The sequence below is a fragment of the Mobula hypostoma genome, chromosome 17 (assembly GCF_963921235.1).
Source record: "Mobula hypostoma chromosome 17, sMobHyp1.1, whole genome shotgun sequence".
Classification (NCBI taxonomy): Eukaryota; Metazoa; Chordata; class Chondrichthyes; order Myliobatiformes; family Myliobatidae; genus Mobula; species Mobula hypostoma.
Window position 1 is genome coordinate 53,039,179 of NC_086113.1, and position 18,396 is coordinate 53,057,574.

Here is an 18,396-nt window from a genome sequence, read left to right on the forward strand (position 1 = left end):
AACACTTATGTTGGAAATGTGCGTAGAAATCCAATTCAGATTGAAAGGATTAACTTTCCTCTTTTGGAGCAATAATGTCCAGAAGGGGTAGTCTTTCCACCCTGCCCATATCCACAGGGCAAATCTGGACCAGCTTTTATATTAATAAGGCAACTATACTCAGAGAGTCCACTGGTGTAGATGATACAGAAAATGCTAGCACTATTCATAGAAACATAGAAAACCTACAGCACGGTACAGGCCCTTCGGCCCACAAAGCTGTGCTGAACATGTCCTTACCTTAGAACTACCTAGGCTTACCCATAGCCCTCTATTTTTCCAAGCTCCATGTACCTATCCAGGAGTCTCTTAAAAGACCCTGTCGTTTCTGCCACCACCACCATCGCTGGCAGCCCATTCCATGCATTCACCACTCTCTGCGTAAAAATCTTACCCCTGACATCTCCTCTGTACCTACTTCCAAGCATCTTAAAAATATGCCTTCTCATGCTAGCCATTTCAGCCCTGGGAAAAAGCCTCTGACTATCTACATGATCAATGCCTCTCATTATCTTGTACACCTCTATCAGGTCACCTCTCAGCTCCCCAATCCAGTCAACGTCCTTGTAAATCTCCTCTGCACCCTTTCTATGGTTTCCACGTCCTTCCTGTAGTGAGGCGACCAGAATTGAGCACAGTACTTCAAATGGGGTCTGATAAGGGTCCTATATAGCTGCAACATTACCTCTCGGCTCTTAAACTCAATCCCATGATTGATGAAGGCCAATACACTATTTGCTTTCTTAATCACAGAGTCAACCTGCGTAGCAGCTTTAAGTGTCCAATGGACTCAGACCCCAAGATCCCTCTGATCCTCCAGCTGCCAAGACTCTTGCCATTAATGCTGTGTTCTGCCATCATATTTGACCTACCAGAATGAACCACCTCACACTTATCTGGGTTGAACTCCATCTGCCACTTCTCAGCCCAGTTTTGCATCCTATCAATGTCCAGCTGTAATCTCTGACAGCCCTCCACACTATCCACAACACCCCCAACCTTTGTGTCATCAGCGAAGTTACTAACCCATCCCTCTACTTCCTCATCCAGGTCATTTGTTAAACTCACAGAGAGTAGGGCTCCCAGGACAGATCCCTGAGGCACACCACTTATTCAGTTTAGTAGGAAGTGTTCTTCACCAGTTAGAGATCATTTTGATGAGCTGGGGCGTGGTAGTGGGAGAATGGGGGGGTGACAGAGATGAAAATAATGTAGATAATGTTGATTTTACATCTTGTATGTCTTGTATGTCACATTTGGAAAGCGGTGAAATCATCGGACAAAGTCAGCATGGATTTGTGAAAGGAAAATCATGTCTGACGAATCTCATAGAATTTTTTGAAGATGTAACTAGTAGAGTGGATAGGGGAGAACCAGTGGATGTGGTATATTTGGATTTTCAAAAGGCTTTTGACAAGGTCCCACACAGGAGATTAGTGTGCAAACTTAAAGCACACGGTATTGGGGGTAAGGTATTGATGTGGGTGGAGAATTGGTTAGCAGACAGGAAGCAAAGAGTGGGAATAAACGGGACCTTTTCAGAATGGCAGGCAGTGACCAGTGGGGTACCGCAAGGCTCAGTGCTGGGACCTCAGTTGTTTACAATATATATTAATGACTTGGATGAGGGAATTAAATGCAGCATCTCCAAGTTTGTGGATGACACGAAGCTGGGCGGCAGTGTTAGCTGTGAGGAGGATGCTAAGAGGATGCAGGGTGACTTGGATAGGTTGGGTGAGTGGGCAAATTCATGGCAGATGCAATTTAATGTGGATAAATGTGAAGTTATCCACTTTGGTGGCAAAAATAGGAAAACAGATTATTATCTGAATGGTGGCCGATTAGGAAAAGGGGAGGTGCAACGAGACCTGGGTGTCATTATACACCAGTCATTGAAAGTGGGCATGCAGGTACAGCAGGCGGTGAAAAAGGCGAATGGTAGGTTGGCATTTATAGCGAGAGGATTCGAGTACAGGAGCAGGGAGATACTACTGCAGTTGTACAAGGCCTTGGTGAGACCACACCTGGAGTATTGTGTGCAGTTTTGGTCCCCTAATCTGAGGAAAGACATCCTTGCCATAGAGGGAGTACCAAGAACGTTCACCAGATTGATTCCTGGGATGGCAGGACTTTGATATGAAGAAAGACTGGATGAACTGGGCTTGTACTCGTTGGAATTTAGAAGATTGAGGGGGGATCTGATTGAAACGTATAAAATCCTAAAGGGATTTGACAGGCTAGATGCAGGAAGATTGTTCCCGATGTTGGTGAAGTCCAGAACGAGGGGTCACAGTTTAAGGATAAAGGGGAAGCCTTTTAGGACCAAGATGAGGAAAAACTTCTTCGCACAGAGAGTGGTGAATCTGTGGAATTTTCTGCCACAGGAAACAGTTGAGGCCAGTTCATTGGCTATATTTAAGAGGGAGTTAGATATGGCCCTTGTGGCTACGGGGATCAGGGGGTATGGAGGGAAGGCTGGTGCAGGGTTCTGATTTGGATGATCAGCCATGATCATAATAAATGGTGGTGCAGGCTCGAAGGGCCGAATGGCCTACTCCTGCACCTATTTTCTATGTTTCTATGTTTCTATGTTTAGAGGTATTTGGCCAAAGCTCTTTTACTCCTTAGTAATGATGGCATTCATACTACAATATTTTATAAAATATAAACAGCAACCACAGAATTGTGGAGAGGTTGCAGCACGGGAGACCACATGGCTTGTTTACATACATAACTGTTCAGTTAATCCCACTCCTCTGCCTTCTTCCCATAGATGAACAAATTCTTTTCTTTCAGGTACTTATCTAACATTTATTTCATGACTTTCAGCTGTTTAATCAAAGGCTTTTGGAATCACTCAGGAATGAATACTGTAGCTAGATGAGAAAAAAATAAAATAACCTGCATTTTACACACACAGTTTTCTCTGTACCTCCAATATAAATACTGGAAGATGTAAAAGTTCCACAATCCAACATATCTTTTGCAATCTGAAGTGGGAAAAAAGTCATTGGAAAATATTTTCAACCTGACTCTTGGCATTGTGGATCACCTATTCACCTATTGTGTCAATATATTCTGGTCAACAGTTTGTTCCTTGTTTGAGAAACTGTTTTAATGCAAAAAAGTTATTATAATTGTGCTCAATTCCGGTCGTCTCACTACAGGAAGGATGTGGAAACCATAGAAAGGGTGCAGAGGAGATTTACAAGGATGTTGCCTGGATTGGGGAGCATGCCTTATGAGAATAGGTTGAGTGAACTCAGCCTTTTCTCCTTGGAGAGACGGAGGATGAGAGGTGACCTGATAGAGGTGTATAAGATGATGAGAGGCATTGATCATGTGGATAATCAGAGGCTTTTTCCCAGGGCTGAAATGGTTGCCACAAGAGGACACAGGTTTAAGGTGCTGGGGAGCAGGTACAGAGGCGATGTCAAGGGTAAGTTTTTTATGCAGAGAGTGGTGAGTGCGTGGAATGGGCTGCCAGCAACAGTGGTGGAGGCGGATACGATAGGGTCTTTTAAGAGACTTTTGGATAGGTACATGGAGCTTTGAAAAATAGAGGTCTATGGGTAAGCCTAGTAATTTCTAAGGTAGGAACATGTTCAGCACAACTTTGTGGGCCAAAGGGCCTAAAATTGTGCTGTAGGTTTTCTGTGTTTCTATGTTTCTATAACATTCCAACCTTCCTATCATTAGAGATGAATACAGTTCTGTAACTCAGTATGCATGTCTGTAGAAAATGGAAGGTATCAAATCAAAGTGAAGAATGTACTTAATATCTTAAATGTTTAATGCATGAGAAAAATGAATATCTACTTGGGGCAGGATTACAATTTGAATTTACACTTCAGTTGTATGCACCTGTAGTTAGTTGCCTTTCAGAATACTATGTTCAGTTTTGGGCACTACATCTCAACAAGGAGATAGAAACATAGAAAACCTACAGCACAATACAGACCCTTTGGCCCACAATGCTGTGCCGAACATGTACTTACTTTAGAAATTACCTCAGGTTACCCATAGCGCTCTATTTTTCTAAGCTCCATGCACCTATATTACTAGAAATATTGTGATTGGAGTGGGTGCAGCTCAGGTTCACCTGAATGACACTGGGGCTTAAAGGGTTAAAACATGATGTCAGATTGCATAAATTTGGCTTGCATTCCTCTAAGGTGTTAGGAGTACAATTATGGAATAATCGGGTCTTTACAGCACAGATGGGGATACTCATTCACCTCATCAAATACCTGCAGGCTTTTGACAAGATGAAATACAGTCCCAATCCTTTTCCTTTCTCAGTGCCTTTGCACTGTATTTTTTTTCTTCAAGTGTCCTTCAAGTACATGTCCAGCACAGCATTGTGGGCTGAAGGGCCTGCGTTGTGCTGTAGGCTTTCTATTTTTCTATGTTTCTAAGTTTTTATTCAATTCCTCTTTCACATTCATAGATGAACCTGCTTCTACCATCTTTATGAATTTCAGATCGAGATTACTCGCTACATTAAATAAACTTCGTTTCTTTTGGTTTTTTAAAAATTATCATTTCTTGTTTTTCTGTCTGGACCATCCATGATTATGAACATTTCTATCAGCTTTCCTCTCAAAAAATCAACTCCAGCTTTCCCAATCCATCATTGTCACTGGAAACACTCATCTCTGGGAACATTAGAGTTATTTTTTTCTCCACTGTCTCCTACAGTTTAATGCCTAGAGATGGACATAGCACTCTACTTGTGCAAAATTCCTAAATGCTTATGCATGTTATACATTTATTGTTAAACACGGGATCCTGCAGTCATTCTCAGCTTGCCCAGCCACCTTCAAAAATCTGCACACCAGGTTTCTGTGCTCCTAATCCTACTTTAGCCTACCATCCTTCAGATTTTATTGCCTCCCCTCACCTTTTATGACCAAAATGCGCCCATTCCTATACCTCTGCATTAAATTTCATCTGTCATGTGCCCAACCATTCTAGTAAGCTGCCTTTATCCCCTTAAATTCTGTCACCATCCTTACACTTCTCCGTGTTACTTCTCTATGTTACTTGCAAATGATGAAACTATCCCCTACACATCCAAGTCCAAATGATTATCATATATTATATATAAACAAGTGCAGTGGTCCTTGTACCAACTGCTGAGTCACACCATTATATAGATATCTCCAGACCAAACAAATGTTCATCACTCATTTCTATTTCCTGCTGCCAAGCCAACTTTATATACTTCCTGCCGCTTCCCTTCGTACTATAATTTCAATTTCATACTATAACTGGAGAACCACTTGTTGAGCTCCTCCGCATCATCTGCCATAAGCGGGACTTCCCAGTGACAAAACATTTTAATTCTGATTCCCGTTCCCATTTCAACATGTCAATCCATGGCCTCCTCTTGTGCCAAGATGAGGCCACCCTCGGGGTGGAGGAGAAACACCTTATAATCTGTCTGTGTAGCCTCCAACCTGACGGCATGAATATTGATTTCTCCTTCCGGTGGACAAAATTCCCTCCCCCCTCCCCTATTTTCCACTCTGATCTTTTACTTTTTACCTGCCTATTACTTCCTCCTGGGTCCCCTTCTCCTTCCCTCTGCTAGTGTCCACTCTCCACCCCTATCAGATTCCTTCTTCTCCAGCCCCGTTTGGCTTCCCTATCAACTTCCATCTGGCCTCTTTCCCCTCCCCCATCCCCACCTTTTATTCAGGCATCTCCCCCTTCCCTCTCAGTCCTGAAGAAAGGTCTCGGCCCAAAACGTTGACTGTTTATTGACTTCCATTTATGCTGCCTGACCTGCTGAGTTCCTCCAGCATTTTGTGTATCTTGCTCTGGATTTCTAGCATCTGCAGATTTTCTTGTGTTTATCATTTTTACAGTATCCTTTTAGAAATTCACCTAGAGAATATCAACTGCACTGTCCTCATCATAACACCCAATTACTATTGATTCTCATTTTTCTTTATTAATCCACACTTGTCCAAGTTACTGCTAATTTTGCCCTAGATACTTCTAAGAGTCTCTGCAGCTTTGAAGTACGTACTGTGCAGAATCATCAATAAACATTTTCACTTCTAACCTAACAATGGGAGTGAACAGTGCCAAATTCACTCATAGTCCTGCCTTATACTTGCTAGTCAGGGCCTACCCAGACAAAGAGTTAGACCTTGCATTCTCACCTAAACAACTTCTGCATTTTGCCCCATATATTCATTTACTCTCCATCTTGTGACATAAAAAGAACATTAAATAGATATACTTTGTGATGCTAACTAACATCAGTGGGCAAGCAAAATAAGCTACATACTCAAATTAATCTCAATATTTACCTTTCAGCAGATCACTAAATCAATCCAGCTAAGAAGGTGTGAGTCCCTTTTCAGTAATCTGATCTGACAATAGCCGACCTTACTAATTGTGAGCATCTTTCCAGTAGATTCTTGCCTGAACTATTTTTAGCATGAAAATCCCAGTAGAATAGAAGCATTATTTAACTGATGACACAAGTATCCCACAATGTGTTTCAGCTAACATATGCAGTTTAAAGGGTGAAGAGGATTGGCCTGTCTCAGCTATTAACAAACAAATGTCTACTCTGCAGGGGTATTTAACATGGTAAATGCTTCAATTTACTATGTTATAATGAGATAACAACACACCATCATTAAATCCATTCCGCAGTATTGTCCCGTTTGCTTTCCTTAAAGGTGGCAAGGAATGTTGTACTGCTCTGGGCAAAGTAATTGATTCATTCTCCAACACTTTGGATCTAGGTAGATCATCAATTACATTTAAATTGTTGTTTTCCCAATTGTTCTTTATCTAAAAAGGGAAAAAAATCAATTAATGTACTTGTTATTGAAGTATCAGATTTCAAAGTGATGTTATTCTATTTAGCACTATCAACACCTACACCGTACTTACTCGGTTATAATCAATTTCAAAATTCAAAGTAAAATTTATTATCAGAGTACACACATGAACCCACATACAACCCTGATATTCTTATTCTGCAAATCTATAGAATCTATAGCACAGTAACAGTAAACATATTCTGTAAACTGTAAACATCAGGAACTGTAAACTGTAGCAAACTGTGCAAATACAGATAATAAATAAATAGCAATAAATAACAAGCATGAAATAACAAGATAAAAGAGTCCTTAAGTGAGTGTAGCTATCCCCTTTTGTTCAAGAGCCTGATGGCTGAAGGGTAACTGTTCTTGAACCTGGTGGTGTGAGTCCTGAGGCACCTGTACCTTCTGCCTGATGGCAGCAGCGAGAAAAGAACATGGCCTGGGTGGTGAGGATCTTTGATGATGGATGTTGCTTTCCTACAGCAATGTTTCATGTAGATGTGCTCAGTGGTTGGGAAGGTTTTACTCATGATGTAGTGGGCTGAATTGATTACTTTTTGTAGGATTTTCTACTCAAATGCATTGGTGTTCCAATGCCAGGCCATAATGCAGCCTGCCTGCATACTTTCCACCACACATCTATCGAAGTTTGCCAAAGTTTTCAATGACACTATTTGTCTGTCAGTCATATGTCGTAGGTACATCAAAAACTACCTCTACGTTTTCTGATGATAAGAGACCGTACATGCTGATTTTAAGGATGGGGTGGAGAATTTTTACACCCATTCCCCTTTACTGACATAAACACATTAAGACATCATGGCAATTTATTTCTCAGTACAGGGGTGTGTGTGTGTGTGTGTGTGTGTGCGTGTGTGCGTGTGTGTGTGTGTGTGTGTGTGTGTGTGTGTGTGTGTGTGTCAGTCACAGAGAGAGACAGAGACTGAAAAACAGTTTCTAAGAATAAAGAAAATCTGGACTTTTTCTGCCTGGGGTTCTAATATGCCCTTGTGAGTTTCTCAGGAGCATCTACACTATCTGCAAATATGGTTTCCCATAGCAGTGGGTAAAATGCCACTGGGCCACTATACACATCCGGTAACTCTGTTTGCATATATTAAAACAGTGGAAGCATTAAGTGTTGGAAATTAAATTAAACCTGTAGTTTCTCTAATACTTCCATGTCTGGCTGGTTGAGCTTCCAACCACACTCACCTCACACACACCTCACCTGCCTATCACTGGGCGCAAAGAAATGGCTGGGAATATCAGTAACTGTGGCGCTTCTCTTCCTGACGAACTTAATGTATTCTACACAAGATTCAAACAGAAGAGGAGTGTCCCGCTCCTTCCGGATGAACCAGACCTGGTGGAATCGAGATTCATCGTCACCGAGGAGGACGTTAGAAGGGCCTTCCTGAAGATAAATCCAAGGAAGGCAACGGGCCCAGATGTTGTCCCGGGATGGGTTCTCCGGGCCTGTGCAAGCGAGCGAGCTGGAGTGTTTGCTGACATCTTCAACTGCTCCTTGCTTCAGTGTAAGATCCCCTCGTGTTTTAAGAAGGCAACGATAATCCCGGTGCCGAAGAAGAGCAAGGTGGCATGCCTGAATGACTATCGACCTGTGGCTCTGACATCAATTGCTATGAAGTGCTTCGAGAGATCGGTTATGGCACACATCAACCACAGCCTACCGGTCAACCTCGACGCTTTGCAATTCGCTTACTGGAGCAACAGGTCAACGGCAGATGCCATCTCTCTGGCCCTACATTCCTCCTTAGAACACCTGGAGAATAATGATGCATATGTAAGGGTCCTTTTCATTGACTACAGCTCTGCCTTTAATACCATCATTCCAAATAAACTGATTCCTAAGCTCTGGAAACTGGGCCTTAGTACTCAGATCTGCAGCTGGATCTTCAACTTCCTCACAGACAGGACCCAGGCTGTGAAAATAGGGGACAGGCTCTCCTCTACAATCACTCTGAGCACTGGTACCCCACAAGGCTGTGTATTCAGCCCCTTGCTGTACTCACTGTACACCCATGATTGTGTAGCCAAGTTTCCATCGAACTCAACATATAAGTTTGCTGATGACACCACAATTGTAGGCTGTATCTCGGGTAATGATGAGTTTGAGTACAGAGAGGAAATTAAGAACCTGGTGGCATGATGCGAAGACAATAACCTATCCCCCAACGTCAGCAAGACGAAGGAATTAGTTGTTGACTTCAGAAGGAGTAACGGACCGCATGACCCCATTTACATCAGTGGTGCGCGAGTGGAACAGGTCAAAAGCTTTAAGTTCCTCGGGGTCAATATCACAAATGACCTGACTTGGTCCAACCAAGCAGAGTTCACTGCCAAGAAGGCCCACCAGCGCCTTTACTTCCTGAAAAAACTAAAGAAATTTGGCCTGTCCCCAAAAACCCTCACTAATTTTTATAGATGCACCGTAGAAAGCATTCTTCTGGGGTGCATCACAACCTGGTATGGAAGTTGTCCTGTCCAAGATCGGAAGAAGCAGCAGAAGATCGTGAACACAGTCCAGCACATCACACAAACCAATCTTCCGTCCTTGGACTCACTTTACACCGCACACTGTCGGAGCAGTGCTGCCAGGATAATTAAGGACATGACCCACCTAGCCAACACACTTTTCGTCCCTCATCCCCCCGGGAGAAGGCTCAGGAACTTGAAGACTCGTACGGCCAGATTTGGGAACAGCTTCTTTCCAACTGTGATAAGACTGCTGAACGGATCCTGACCCGGATCTGGGCCGTACCCTCCAAATATCCGGACCTGCCTCTCGGTTTTTTTGCACTACCTTACTTTCCCTTTTCTATTTTCTATTGATTTATAATTTAAATTTTTAATATTTACTATCGATTTGTAATCCAGGAAGTGCGAAGCGCAGAATCAAATATCACTGTGATGATTATACGCTTTAGTATAAATTGTTTGGCAACAATAAAGTAAGTAAAGTATTAGGTAATGTAACTGTGAGCCACCATCTCCAACAATTATTACTACTAATGCTGTCAGAGGGAAAAGCACAGAAAAAAATGAGAGAAGATCAGAAAGTTCAAAGTAAATTTATTATCAAAGTACGTCTATGTTACCACATACCTTGAGATTTATTTTCTTACCAGCATTTACAGGAAAAAAGAAATACAATGGAATTTTACAATAGAAACTACACATAAAGAACAACACACACAAAATGGTGTAACTCAGCAGGCCAGGCAGCATTATGGAAAAGAGTTCGACATCTTGGGCTGAGACCCTTCATGAGGACTGGAGGAAAATAGATGAGGAGTCAGAGTAAGAAAGTGAGGGGAGGGGAGGGAGAACCACAAGGTGATAGGTGAAACCAGGGGGGGAGGAGGGGTGAAGTAAAGAGCTAGGAAATTGATGGGTGGGAAAGATACGGGGCTGGAGAAGGGGGAATCTGATAGGAAAGGACAAAAGGCCATGGAAGAAAGCAAAGGGGGAGGAGCACCAGAGGGAGGTGATGGACAGGCAAGAGGATAAGGTGAGAGAGGGAAATGGGAATGGGAAAGTTGAAGGATTGGGGTGGGGTCGCCATTACCGGAGGTTCGAGAGATTGATGATCATGCCATCATGTTGGAGGCTACCCAGACGGAATATGAGGTGTTGCTCCTCCAACCTGAGTGTGGCCTCATCATGACAGTAGAGGAAGCCATGGACTGACATGTCAGAATGGGAAGTGGAATTAAAATAGGTGCCCACTAGGAGATCCCACTTTTTCTGGTGGACGGAGCATAGGTGCATCGGCAAAGCGGTCTCCCAATCTGCGTCGGGTCTCACCAATATACAAGAGGCCAGACCGGGAGCACTGGATACAGTAGATGACCCCAACAGACTCACAGGTGAAGTGTCACCTCACCTGGAAGGACTGTTTGGGGCCCTGAATAGTAGTGAGGGAGGAGGTGCAGGGGGCAGGTCTAGCATTTGTTTTGCTTGCAAGGATAAGTGCCAGGAGGGAGATCAGTGGGGAGGGACAACCGGACAAGGAAGTCGTGTAGAAAGCAATCCCTGTGGAAAGCAGAAAGTGAGGGTGGATGGAACAGGAAAAGATGTGCTTGGTGGTGGATGGGAGCCCGCTGGAGACAGTGAAAGTTAAGGAGAATTATGTGCTGGATGTGGAAACAGAAACAAAGACTGACAAACAACCAGTAAACTAAAGGAGACAAGTTGTAGAAATAAAAGTAATACTGAGATGAAGAATTATAAAGATCTCTTGAAAGCGAGTCTGCAGTTTGTAGAATCAGTTCAGAAGAGCGATGTTTGACGTAATCCATGACGGTTCAAGAACCTGATTATTACAGGATAATAATTGTTCCTGAAATTGGTTATGTAGGTTCTAAGGCTTCTGTACTTCCTGCCCAATGTAGACAGAAGAGGGCATGGCCTGAAAGCTGGAGGTCTTTGAGGATGAATGCACATGGTTGGGAGGGCTTTGCCTGTCACGGGCCACCATGAGACAACTCCTACCGGGACTGTGAGTTAACTCTGATCTCTATTCTCTGACAATTAAGGGGCTCCAGGATATTAACATAGCAGTGACTGCACAGTCATCTGTCTTAATAGGTATCCCTTCATCACACTCACAAAGGCCACTAGGGTAAATGCATCTTCCCTTTGCTACCCGCCAATGAGCGAAGTAAGACAAGTTTTATTGTACTAAACCATTACACTTCAAACTCCCAAACCCTCGCTCAATCAGAGCATTATTTGTCCTTGGTTGTATTGACTTTATCATTATTTTGTTAACATCTTGTAACTCCATAGCTAATGCCAGTCCAAGAACACCAATATTAAAATTACTGCCGGATTGCAAGGAACAGGTTTATTTTTACCTTAACTTGTGGTGGATAACAAATGTGATCTTCCTTGTGTGTTACACAATCCTGTGGCATATCATTTGCAAGTGGTTAGACTCCTGCTTGCTGTAAGTGGATATTGCCTGGCATTTTTGGGGTGAATGTTACTTGCTACTTATCAGCCCAAACCTAAACATTGTCTTTTTGTATATAGAATGAGGCTATCCTTTGAGCATTTAGGGATAGCATTCTTAGCTTTTCACTCAGTGAAATCAAAATATTATCAATTTGTCTCTTATGGTGGACCCTGGAAGGCATTTCCAATGTCTCCTACTCTTTCTTTTCCCTCCCTTCTCTTCCCCCTTCTCCTCTTGTTTCACAACCTTCTTATACGCTAATTACTATAGAGTTGGAAACCGTCAGTTTAAACACTCCGTCAGCATAACCACTTTAAAACTGAAACATCCAGAATAGTAACTGAAGCAAATAAATCTGCAAAGTCCTGGTTAAAATAAATGAAAGTTTGAGTAACCCCTGATTTAAAATTATAAGGACATGAAAAATTCATCACCAACACACATCCATTTACACTTCACGCATGCCACCCTACTGAGCACACCCAGTCATAAACACTGGTGACACAACTATTGAAGAGTACAGGGATATTAGTGTGTATGTTTTTGTGCACATTTCAGTTATCTACCAATGCAAGGCAACTGACTGGACTTAATGCGTCAAGAACACAAGAAAATCTGCAGATGCTGGAGATCCAAAACAACATACACAAAATGCTGGAGGAACTCAGCAGGTCAGGGTGGGGAGAAGTCAGAGTAAGAATGTGGGGGAAGAGGAGGAAGAAGTCCTTTCTAGTCCTGATGAAGGGTCTCGGTCCAAAGCGTCCTGTTGACTCTTTTCCATAGATGTTGCCTGGCCTGCTGAGTTCCTCCAACATTTTGTGTGTGTTGATTTGAAGCTTCAGGCTTATTTCAATGTAAATCTGATAGATTATGTCATCTGGAGATGTTAGCCTGGAAATTATTACAGTTTGACCAATTGGTAGTGTGACGAAAAACCAAGTTATCAGAAGATTGATGCTGATGAGAGAGATAAGAGAGACAAATGGAAAAACATTCAAAATGTTAATGAGAGAGGAGAGAGATTAACGAAAAGAGACACAGTTCCGAGTATTGACAGACCAGTTGCTTTGAACCCGAACTGTTTGAAGTTTGATGGACAGGCGATACCCCAGCAGGGGGATAAAAGGAACAGGTTCGCTAAGGCAAGAGACACACCATAAGATCAGGAGATAACGAGACCCTGGAAAAGCGGTGTGCCCCCACAAGTTGGTGAGAGTTTCGAGGTCTGGTCGCGGGACCGACCATAGACGCACAGGGTGAAAAGGTACGATCGGCGGGAACCTGGCGTGTGTGTCCACCCTTGCCTGGGTGCCGGGTTCATCGCAGAAGAACGGTCGTATCCGGAACGGAGGGGTCACAGTCGGTGACCACAGAAGACATAAAAGGGTTCGCCCGAAAGCTAACTGCGAAGAACGAAAGTCTGTGTGAATCAGAATTTGCATATTATCTCTCTCTCTCTCTCTCCCTCCCCCCCCAACGGCACAACAGCGACTACTGCGAACTGTCCTAAGCTGAACTGAACTCTGCATCACTTGAGACTGATCATTTTACCCCTAGACTGCGATAGAGCTTGTTTGATTCCTATTACCCTAGTTCTATGTACATGTGTGTTTTATCATTGCTAATCTGTTGCATTCATATCCTTACGATTAGAGTACTGTGTTACTTATTTCTTTAATAAAACTTTCTTAGTTCCAGTAATCCAGACTCCAACTAAGTGGTCCATTTCTGCTGGTTTGGCAACCCAGTTACGGGGTACGTAACATAAGTGGGGGCTCGTCCGGGATTTTGAACGCCAAATTTGGGACTGGGTAAATTGATTGGGTTAAAATTCCCGAAAGAAAGAAAGGACAAACAGCAGAAATGGAGATTGAGGAATTTCTAAAGGCGCCGACCTTGGAGGCATTAGAGGATGCCAGGAAATCAGAATTGGCAACTGTGGCCAAACGGTTGAATCTTTTTAAGGGGAAGTCGACAATGAGGAGAGCGGAGATGCACAGAGCTATCATAGAGCACTAGGTATCTAAAGGTGTGTTTCCCCAAGGGGAATTGGAGGGGGTATCTATGGGCAAACCTGGTGGAGAAGCAGTACAGCTGCAGATGGAAAAATTGAGACTCGAGCACGAGTTCCGGGTAAAACAGCTGGAGCGAGAAGAGAGGGATAGGCAGTTAGAACGCGAAGAGAGAATAAAACAGCTGGAGCGAGAAGAGAGGGACAGGCAGTTAGAACGGGAAGAGAGAGAGAAGGAAAGGGAATTTGAGCTGGAGAAGTTAAGGATGATGCTAGCGCAGGGGCCCATGCCAAACCAAGGTGGAGGGTTCAGGGCGACCCAGGAGGTTAGGCTGGTTCCCCCATTTGAGGAGGCTGATGTTGATCGGTACTTTCTCCATTTTGATAAAGTCACTGCAAGTCAGGACTGGCTGAGGGATAAGTGGGCTGTTTTGCTTCAGGGTTTACTTAAAGGGAAGGCTCAACAAGCTTACTCGGCCTTGTCCGCAGAAGATGCACAGAGGTATGATGTGGTGAAAGAGGCCATACTCAGGATTTATGAGTTGGTCCCAGAGGCATACCGGCAAAGGTTCCGGAATACGAGGAAGCAGTGAGGCCGCACGTATTTAGAGTTTGCCCGTGAGATGCAGATGTATTGTGAGCGTTGGTGCGCCTCGAAAGGGGTCAATGGGGATTATGACAGACTGCTACAGCTAATACTGATTGAGCAGTTTGAAGGTTGTGTCCCTGAAGGTATGAGGCCCTATCTAGATGAGAAAGAGGCAGAAACCTTAGCTGCAACTGCTAAGTTAGCGGATGGGTACGTGTTGACGCACAAAGCGAAGTTTACCCCGAGTAAAAGCTACCACAAGGGTAGTCAAGAGGGCGGGGAGAGTCCGCCAGAAAAGTCAGAAAGTAAGCCGGGGGCTAATGAGAAGGATAAGGACGACCGGGAGCAGTTTGGTAGGAAGTCTCCTGGGGTCGTATGCTATAATTGTGGGAAAGCCGGTCACTTTGCGTCCAGGTGCTTTGCCCCAAAGGAGACGGGGAAAGGGAAAACGACGGTTCCGACTGGTTGTATTGAGCTGGTAAACAAACCGCTAGGGGAGAAGAGGTCTGATAAAGTTCAGGAAGGGCGCGAGAGGTTTATCTCGGCCGGATTGGTGTCGGTGAGGGAGGGGTTAAACCCAGTTCCAGTACGGATCTGGAGAGACACTGGAGCTTGTCAGTCACTGATCTTAAGGAGTGTTTTAGACTTTAGTTCAGAGACCCAGACTGGGGAGGTCAGGGTGATAAAAGGCATTGGGAAAGGGACTGAAGCAGTACCTTTGCACCAGATACACCTAAAAAGCGACTTGGTCTCCAGACCGGTCACAATCGGGGTGAGGCCCGAACTACCGATGGAAGATGTGCAGGTCTTACTCGGTAATGACCTTGCCGGCGGAGATGTGTACCCAGCAGTAAGATTGACAAGCCAACCTGCCAGGATTGAGGCCCCGCCCATGGACTCACAGGTTTATCCCATTTGCGCAGTGACTCGGGGCATGTCTAGAAAGGCTGCCGAAATGAATATAGATTTAGCTGAGACATTTTTACCAGCCTTGTACCAGGAGGGGTTAGAAAGTGAGAAGCAGCGTAGTGAAACGGAAGTTAAGGTACACTTATCATTAGCAAGGAAGGAATTTATACAGGCACAGGAGCGAAACGAGGAGCTGATGGTTTTGACGGAGACAGCTCTCTCCGAAGCAGAATTAAAAAGGGAGCCAGTGGGCTACTATGTGAAGGAGGGAGTACCAAGGAGGAAATGGAGACCAAGTACCGTGCCCGCAGATGAGGAATGGCGGGTGGTGCCGAAAATTTATGGGGGTGAGTTTTTAACCTGGCCCACAAGATACCCCTCGGTGGACATTTTGGGGTGAGGAAGACAGTCAATAGAATCATAAAAGAGTTTTACTGGCTGCACAGGAGAAAGGATGCTATTGACTATTGTAGATGTGAGCTAACACAATTACAGGCTATTGATATGCTAACAGCTTGCCACGATAGGCGAACAGACCTAGTCGGTGTTATCACGAAAATTAATGAGGCTAGGGTGCCACTTGATAAGGGGAAAACCCATTTTGAAAAGATAAGTATGGTGCCGACCAGATGGGAGAACTCTATTGTTTTGGCCAACTTTGCTGATGAGTTCTCTCACTTAACCCCCCAACAGAGCAACCCGCTAAGAAAGCTAATTAACCGGCACGCACACGTATGTCCGGATGTCCCGAGGCGATGCAAAGAGCCGGGACATGGTGTTGTTGTCACATCAGGTCAGCCTAGTGAGCAACACCCCTATAGGATGATTAATTCAGTGACAAAAGGGCTAAAGAACGCAGAAGCGTATATTGGCGATTTAGTGGTCTGGAGTGACACGTGGGAGGAGCTGTTTAAAAAGCTGTTTGAAGGCAGCCTGACAGTGAACCTTGCAAAAAGTGAAATTGGCCTCGGGAAGATCACTTATCTGGGATTTGTGGTAAGACAGGGGCAGCTGGCACCGATGCAGGCTAAGGTGCGGGATATCGCTGAAGTCCCCACTCCGACACACAAGAGAAGGTTCTTGGGGATGGTGGGGTACTATCGGAAGTTTTGCAAAAACTTTGTGGATATTACCCTCCCTCTTATTAAGCTCTTGCCAAAGAATGCTAAGTTTGTGTGGGACGACCCTTATTATCTTTGTCCGGGACGGAAACAGCTGAGAATTTACACTGATCACAACCCATTAGTGTTTTTGGCCACTATGAAGTTTGCTAGGTTGGAGCCTGGTCTTAGAAGATTATTAAAATAACACATATAAAAGGAACGGAAAGGTGATTGCTGACTGTCTGTCAAGGTGTTGACAACCTAAAGTTCTCTGTATTAGCCGAATAGCTGATGACCCTGTATATTAGTGTGTATCTAATAATGTATTCATGCCTATAATTTTTACCCCGGTAAAAATCCTTTGAAGGGTAGGGGTGTGACGAAAAACCAAGTTATCAGAAGATTGATGCTGATGAGAGAGATAAGAGAGACAAATGGAGAAACGTTCAAAATGTTAATGAGAGAGGAGAGAGATAACGAAAAGAGACACAGTTCCGAGTATTGACAGACCGGTTGCTTTGAACCTGAACTGTTTGAAGTTTGATGGACAGGCGATACCCCAGCAGGGGGATAAAAGGAACAGATTCACTAAGGCAAGAGACACACCACAAGATCAGGAGATAACGAGACCCTGGAAAAGCGGCGTGCCCCCACAAGTTGGTGAGAGCTTCGAGATCTGGTCGTGGGACCGACCATAGACGCACAGGGTGAAAAGGTACGATCGGCAGGAACCTGGTGTGTGTGTCCACCCTTGCCTGGGTGCCGGGTTCACCGCGGAAGAACAGTCGTATCCGGAACGGAGGGGTCACAGTCGGTGACCACAGAAGACATAAAAGGGTTCGCCTGAAAGCTAACTGCGAAGAACGAAGGTCTATGTGAATCAGATTTGCATATCTCTCTCTCTCTCTCTCCATCGGCTCAACAGCGATTACTGCGAACTGTACTAAGCTGAACTGAACTCTGCGTCACTTGAGACTGATCATTTTACCCCTAGACTGCGATAGAACTTGTTGGATTCCTATTACCCTGTTTCTGTGTACATGTGTGTTTTATCATTGCTAATCTGTTGCATTCATATCCTTACGATTAGAGTACTGTGTTACTTATTTCTTTAATAAAACTTTCTTAGTTCCAGTAATCCGGAAGGAACAACAATTTCATTTGAACTCCAATGCTAAGATTCGAGGCGTCTCTATTTTTATAGATTCCTCAGTTACTTTTATACAACAGGATATTATTTCTGATCCGAATGGTAGATTTTTATTGGTTAGTGGTTTACTATTTAATAAAAAAGTAGTTTTGGTTAATGTTTATGCTCCTAATATGGATTGTCCGGAATTTTATAAATCATTGTTTAATCAGTTTCCGAATTTGAACGAGTTTTCATTGATCTGGGGCGGAGATCTTAATACCTGTTTGTCTCCAGCTTTGGACCGTTCGGCTCCTTTACGGACCTTACCTAATAAATCTGCAACTTTGATTAACTTTTTCCTTTCTGATTCTGGGTCGACGGACATTTGGCATTTTCTGCATCCTCAGGAAAAAGATTTTTCCTTCTTTTCACATGTTCATCATTCCTATTCAAGAATTGATTATTTTTTTATTGATTCTCGTCTTATTCCTTCAGTGATTAAATGTGATTATGATTCTATAACCATTTCGGATCATGCTCCACTTAAGCTTTCTATTAAAATTATGGCCAATATACCAAATAATAGACAATGGCGTTTTAATTCGCTGTTGCTTCAGGACTCGGACTTTGTTAACTTTATGAATGAACAGATTGAGCTTTTTTTTACAATTAATCATACAGAGGATATTTCGGTTAACACTCTTTGGGACACTTTTAAAGCCTATATTCGTGGTCAGATTATTTCGTATTCTGCTGCTTTGAGGAAGAAACAGAAGCA

The 18,396-nt window shown here is 43.7% G+C and overlaps 1 protein-coding gene across 4 annotated transcripts in view; it reads right to left on the reverse strand.

Moving 5' to 3' along the window:
* Positions 1-18,396, reverse strand: part of LOC134358033 (stathmin domain-containing protein 1-like) — a 49,240-nt gene that overhangs the window by 11,193 nt on the left and 19,651 nt on the right. For 3 of the 4 annotated variants that reach the window (XM_063069908.1, XM_063069906.1, XM_063069904.1), the window contains exon 2: positions 6,693-6,855. In XM_063069908.1, the coding sequence (XP_062925978.1) occupies positions 6,693-6,855 (163 nt within the window). The remainder of the gene's footprint in view (positions 1-6,692; positions 6,856-18,396) is intronic. The other variant, XM_063069907.1, reaches the window with a different exon arrangement.